The sequence below is a fragment of the Salvia miltiorrhiza genome, chromosome 8, assembly GCF_028751815.1.
Source record: "Salvia miltiorrhiza cultivar Shanhuang (shh) chromosome 8, IMPLAD_Smil_shh, whole genome shotgun sequence".
In the NCBI taxonomy this organism is placed as follows: domain Eukaryota; kingdom Viridiplantae; phylum Streptophyta; class Magnoliopsida; order Lamiales; family Lamiaceae; genus Salvia; species Salvia miltiorrhiza.
In genome coordinates this window covers 6,779,599-6,785,933 of record NC_080394.1, presented here as the reverse complement: position 1 = coordinate 6,785,933, position 6,335 = coordinate 6,779,599, and the positions used below count along the sequence as shown (strand labels likewise).

Genomic DNA, 6,335 nt, shown 5'->3' with positions numbered 1-6,335 from the left:
AAATAATCGTATTCAATTCCCGGGATATTACTTATTTTCCCTATTAAAAATGTATTGGATGAATTTGGATTTCCGCGCGAGAGTGAGGAAATAGCATCTAAAACATAGAGAAGGATAATATATGATTCTAGAAATAAAACTTTAAAAATAGTAGCATCCTAATCTATTTAAGGTGTTAATTTTAAATTTTAAATAAATATTTAATGTGAAAGTTTTTATATATACATATGTATATTTATATGTTAAAAATAATTTAAATAATATCAATCTTCAAATGAAATAAACTTTAAACGATATTATAATTTTAAAGATTTTAGCTATATTAACTACCAAATAAATACTATGATCTCTTTGTGTACGAGGTGAAAGGTGAACTCAAAGAAACCAATTATCGAGTTTTTTTAGCTTCCATAAGAAAACAAAAGCAAAAAATACACCTACAACTTGACTTTATATTTGAAAGATCGTAATAAAAGTCAAAATTCAAATATAAGTTCCGACACAATCTTTTGTGTTGGGTTTCGACTCATCCACCAAATATGGAGATCAATCTTACAATTTTTTTTTTAATATTTAGTATGTTTAAAATCTTCATCTAAGATGACTGGTGTGAATTGTCTATAATATTTTTGCCTTAATACGAGGTCGTCGTTGGTTAGTTTTCCTTAGAAATGTGAACATATATATCATTTGGATATAATCTAGTTTATTGACTATTATAGTTATTGTGCGAATTGTTGAAATTTTTGTAATTTATATTCAACTAAAAATATGATATATCTAAAAAATATACTTATACAATATCTTGCGGAATAATAATAATAATAATAATAATAATAATAATTACTTTTAATATTAAAATAAACAATAAAAATTGATATGGTTGCGTTAAGTCTTCAAATACCTTCTAAATAAAGATAAACTAGAATGTCCATTCATGCGATGCACGACGAACATCGAAATTAACGATATATTTAAATAAATATAAATAAATATAAAATATATTTTAAAAATAAAATAAAATAATTCACGTCAATTATACAATAAAATCTTGAATTTAAAAATTATATTAACAGCTTTGTATAAAGTGTAATCAAAATTATTCAATAACAAAAATTAGCATTTACACATTATTATTATAGAGTTACACGTCATAATAAATATTTTCATATACAAACATAAATAAAAAGTTATAAAATTTTAATGAAAAGAGAGAAAATAAAATATTTAATGAGAAGAGGGAAAATAAAATATTTTAAAATTCTCATAACTTATTCATTTTAAATTTATTTTGGATGTTTTTATACAATAGTATTAAATTTAAGATGCATATTGAAAAAAATCATGAATTAAATTTGACAATATTTAGAAAAGAATTAAATTATGAAAAACTAAATGAAAAAAAGAATGAAAAAATTGATGGAAGAAGAGAGTGAAAAAGAGAGGGAAAAGATGGAGGGAAAAACTCCTCTTTTATATATTATATAGATAGATTAAAAAAACGTTTTAACTTGTCATACAAGAATTATTAGCGGCGTAAGATGAAATTAAATACAGAAACTAACTTCAAGTACGCTACTACCTATTCAATATTCATATACCTACGCACGTCATTTCAAATTCCTACACAAACTAGGTTGAACATCAAATTTGTACATGAACAATCATTTTACTTTATAAATCATATGAAATGAGATATCTACAAGACTACAATACTCTATTCTAGAACGATGTTGCATTTCTTAATCCATATTTCAAAAATACCATATCATCTATTAAAAATTTGATCGATTTTACGTAACTGAAGCGATCAAGTGATTATGCAAACACGGAATTAATAGAGTGATGCTAAATAGCCACATTGTGGCCACCCACATTCTAGATTAATAGAGAAAATTTAAATTTATTTAATTCATTTTTTAAAATAAAAATAGAATTTAGTTATTTTATTGTATTCTCTACATTTTAGTTAGTTTATTTATAATTTTTTGTAACTTTTAAAAAATGCAAAAAAAATTACAAAAAAATAACTACAATATAGAGAATACAATAAAATAACTAAATCCTATTTTTATTTTAAAAAATAAATTATATGTGGGTGGCCAAATGTGGCTGCATAGATTTATTGGAATTAATACTAGTTTAATTAATAAAAAATGAAGGGAATAAAGTAGCAATTTAGGAGGAGATGGAGCATAAGCATCAGACAAGTTGACGCCAAAAACAACATTATTAATTGATTATTATTCCCCTCGTGAAGAAAACTCAACTCATAAAGCATAAAAAACAGGAGACAAAAATTCGCAAAACCTAACAGATAAAATCATCTCCATTTCCCAACTATATATATAAAGATACTCCTCACGCCTTTTTAAAGCTGTAATTGTCTAACAAATACGCATCACACAGCACAATATCTTGCGTTCTTGCAGAGCAACCATATCTAACTTCTCAAACCGATCCACGTTGCTGTTCATCTCCAGCTAGGGGATTATATTTGTGTTTGCCAATTTTTGTGTAAGAATTAGGGAATTGGTGGTAAGTAAGTGTAAATTTGTTAGCTGCGCTGAGCCACAACCATTGATTTCGTTATTTAAAAAGCTTGCCTTTATGATAGGAGGGATTTTGGTAATTTATTTGTATTGATTGCAGTTGTTGGAGATTGATGAGTAGGAAACGGAATGAGGTCAAGGAGTGATGATGATGGCGTTGAGTTGAGTTGGTGGGCAAACATGCCGGCGGAGCTGTTGAGGGATGTGCTGATGCGGATTGAGGAATCCGAATCCACGTGGCGTCGGAGAAACAGTGTGGTTGCCTGTGCTGGTGTTTGCAGGAGCTGGAGGCACATCATCAAAGACATTGTCGCCACTTCTGGGAGGCTCACATTTCCCATTTCTCTCAAGCAGGTCTGCTATTTTCTTCATTTACCATGCCTAAAATGACAATATCAAGATATGAAAATTAAAAGTGAGTCTTGCTAGCAAAAAGAGAAGCTCTAACAAACCATAATCAAGCATCCTTCAATTGTAGTGCGAAATATGTGGTATTCTGATTCACATAAAGTCCTTCAATTGCTGAGCACAAAATGCTTCCTATCTAATAGGATTAATTAGTGGTTTATTAGATGAAGGAGCTGTTGTTGAATTTTGACTGGGATGACCTTTGTTGTGATTCATATGCAGCCTGGTCCAAGAAGCTCTTGGATTCAATGTTTCATAAAACGGAACCGTGGCATGCAAACCTATCACCTTTACCTTAATCTCAGCCAAGGTTCATCTTAACTGTTTTCATATGTTTTTCTTCATATGATCATATCAACAAATAGCCTCACATTTGTGCTTTGGTTTATCTTTCGACAGCTTCTAATGATGATGGGAAATTCCTGCTTGCTGCTCGAAGATGTAGACGCCCAACCTACACGGACTACATTATATCCCTAAAGAGTGATGATGTTTTAAAGGGCAGCAGCAACTACTTCGGCAAGTTAAGGTAAATCTACTTCTCAACTACATGATTGTGTGCTTTTAAATGTTGAAGCTTCTCATCTCTGCAACTGACAGGTCGAATTTTTTGGGGACAAAGTTCACAATCTATGATACGCAGCCTCCAAATGGCGTAGCTAGAGTTGCTAGATCCCGTTCCACCCGAATGGTTGGAACGAGACAAGTTTCTCCGAGGGTCCCCTCTGGAAACTATCCCGTTGCCCATGTATCGTACGAGTTAAATGTCTTGGGTTCGAGGTGAGGTTTTAACACCCTTTTAGTCCTTGATAGACTTTTCTTATTGAAAAGATTGATCATATATGATCCTTGGAATTGCCAACTGTGTGTATTTTCGATATGCTCTATCACTCAAAGTAAACGCCCTCTAAAATACAGAGTATATTCAAATTTATGTGTTGGCAGGGGTCCGAGGCGGATGCAATGCGTCATGGACGCCATAGGCGCATCCATAGTCGAGCCAGAAGGGGCGACGGAACTCCTTCCTGCAAACTTGGATTCATTCCCCGCACTCCCATTTTTGAGATCAAAATCGACGAGCACGGATGGGTACCAATCTGTGAGAGATGCAGAAGAAGCGGTGGTGTTGAGAAACAAGGCACCCCGGTGGCACGAGCAACTGCAGTGCTGGTGTCTCAACTTCAACGGGCGCGTGACGGTGGCGTCGGTGAAGAACTTTCAGCTGGTGGCTGGTGATGGTGAGGATGTTATCCTCCAATTTGGGAAAGTTGGGAAGGATACCTTCACCATGGATTACCAGTATCCCTTGTCTGCATTCCAGGCATTTGCCCTTTGTCTCAGCAGCTTCGACACCAAAATCGCCTGCGAATAATAATACCATGAACATCTCCTTATAAATTTAGATTGTGTTTGTTTCACACAACCATTTATGTATACTATTGTTATGCAACAAATGGAGTTGGTAGGTGATTTGCTTGTTTCGTTTTCTTTTTAAGGTGCGTTTATTTTGATTGTTAAATTTTTATTGAAAAATAATGGATAAAAAAAAAGATGAAAAAGTATTACTATATTTTTCTTATTTTTTTATCATATGTTTATTAGAGATAAAAGATTAGAAAATGTTGAAAAATATTTCATCTTGCCCAAAGATAATTTTACATTATAATAAATATGTGAAAATATACTTTTTTTTTTTTAATCTCCTTTTACAGATTAAATGCAGCCTAGATTAATCTCCGTGTCTCAAAGATTTTCATATACTATCGAATAGAATAACCAGAACGCAATTTACATGTGATTTTTACAAAATATTCAAAATCTGACAGATTCTTTATTCTTATGCATTATACGTAATCCAATATTTCGGATGCGGAGCTTTTCTGGCATTGTGAAAACGTTGAAAAAAAAGAACCGTCTTTTTTGTATTTTGAATCAAAAAAGTTCAAATAAATATTTTTAAAAGTATTTAACATTTTTTTGTTATTTTGTCCAAATAGCATTATTGAATTCAAAAACTTGTAATTCTGAAATTCCAAACAGTTAAATTTGAAAAAGAAAATCAAAATGAGGCCTCAGATTAGCATATTGGCACATTCATCATAGCAACAACAACAACACGGTAGCAACCGTGAAATGCGCATAAATGTCGTCGCAGCTCTTGCCAACATTCTTGTCATCACCAGCCTTATTTCAATTTGGGGAAAGAAAAAAAAAATTGTCCAAATGCAACGAATCTGACCACTAAAATTAGGGAAAATATCAAAAAGCAACAAATTTAGTAAATTAGAGACGACGGAGTTGAGAAGCACTGAAGAACAAATCCGATACGCAGGGAAAAATCTGGGAAAAAGAATGTGATCCGCAACAGAGTAATCAGGCAAAAATCTGATACGCAGCAGAACAAAACGTGGGGAGCACTGAAGAACAAATCCGATACGCAGGGAAAAATCTGGGAAAAAGAATGTGATCCGCAACAGAGTAATCAGGCAAAAATCTGATACGCAGCAGAACAAAACGTGGGGGGAGGCGATACGCAGCAAATCAAAACAAGATTAAAGACCAAAATCGATAAGAAACGTTATGAATTAGGGATTTCAATTGTTTCAAGGATTTCAAAGATGATATGGCTCCGGAGGCAGGATTAGGGTTTTGTCGAAAACGTGGATATATAAACTTTAATGGGCCAAAAGCCCACGATAAAGTGATTTGATTTGTGCGAGTTGGGCTCTATAATCTTTTAAAAGGGCGTAAGCCCATCAATTGCGTGGCAAATGTGTATTCCCATATTTCAAAATTTTAGCTACGATTGTAGTAAAGCCCAAATTTTGTATTTGCTACAATGTCGAGCTCTGTATTTTGTGTTACACCTTATTTTTAATGTACAAATTATAAATCGTTTGCATTTAACTTATAATGTATTTGCATTTTCGTGCACTTAACTTAAAAGGAGCGCAATTACATCACCATGGAAATACAGTTCTATATATGTTAAGTGCAATTATTCTATAAACTAATTGCATTTTTATGTTGACCACTCGAGTAAGACATTATATTTCTAGAGCTCATTTAAATGTATATGATAGTAACAAAAGAATTCAAGTTTATAATAACACAGTCATTAACATTTCTCCATTTTCAATATAAAGTGTTAATTTCACATCTCCAAAGCTTCCACTTTCTACTATTTACAAGATGGATGAAATGTATGATTCTGAAAAAACATCGATTAAATGTATATTTTGTTTCATTAAAGTAATTAGTTTCCTTTGCTTAATACCACGACAAATGACTTGTTATATAAATATTTATGTTTTAGGGGGGAGAAATATTGCTTTTATTCCCTAAGATGTCTCTTAAAAAGAATTGCACTCACTC

At 32.1% G+C, this 6,335-nt stretch overlaps 1 protein-coding gene across 3 annotated transcripts; it reads left to right on the top strand.

Annotated features, from left to right (window-relative positions):
- The first annotated feature begins 2,225 nt into the window (after positions 1 to 2,225).
- LOC131000502 (tubby-like F-box protein 3) lies at positions 2,226 to 4,528 on the top strand. Of its 3 annotated transcripts, none has more exons than XM_057926435.1 (6): positions 2,226 to 2,538; positions 2,674 to 2,906; positions 3,183 to 3,270; positions 3,360 to 3,489; positions 3,561 to 3,740; positions 3,906 to 4,528. In XM_057926435.1, exons 2-6 carry the CDS (start codon positions 2,682 to 2,684, stop codon positions 4,330 to 4,332), a joined length of 1,050 nt encoding a protein of 349 aa, XP_057782418.1. In that variant the 5' UTR covers positions 2,226 to 2,538; positions 2,674 to 2,681; the 3' UTR covers positions 4,333 to 4,528. The 3 variants fall into 3 exon arrangements, with proteins under 3 accessions (XP_057782418.1, XP_057782416.1, XP_057782417.1); XM_057926433.1 differs by having other exon boundaries at positions 2,273 to 2,538; positions 2,653 to 2,906; XM_057926434.1 differs by having other exon boundaries at positions 2,274 to 2,538; positions 2,662 to 2,906.
- Positions 4,529 to 6,335: the final 1,807 nt, after the last annotated feature.

Excerpts from the sequence above, each read along its gene's own strand:
- LOC131000502 (XM_057926435.1), top strand. The coding sequence starts at position 2,682 with ATGAGGTCAAGGAGTGATGATGATGGCGTTGAGTTGAGTTGGTGGGCA. Across the intron at positions 3,490-3,560 it reads AACTACTTCGGCAAGTTAAG|GTCGAATTTTTTGGGGACAA; the intron begins GTAAATCTACTT and ends TGCAACTGACAG. Across the intron at positions 3,741-3,905 it reads TTAAATGTCTTGGGTTCGAG|GGGTCCGAGGCGGATGCAAT; the intron begins GTGAGGTTTTAA and ends ATGTGTTGGCAG.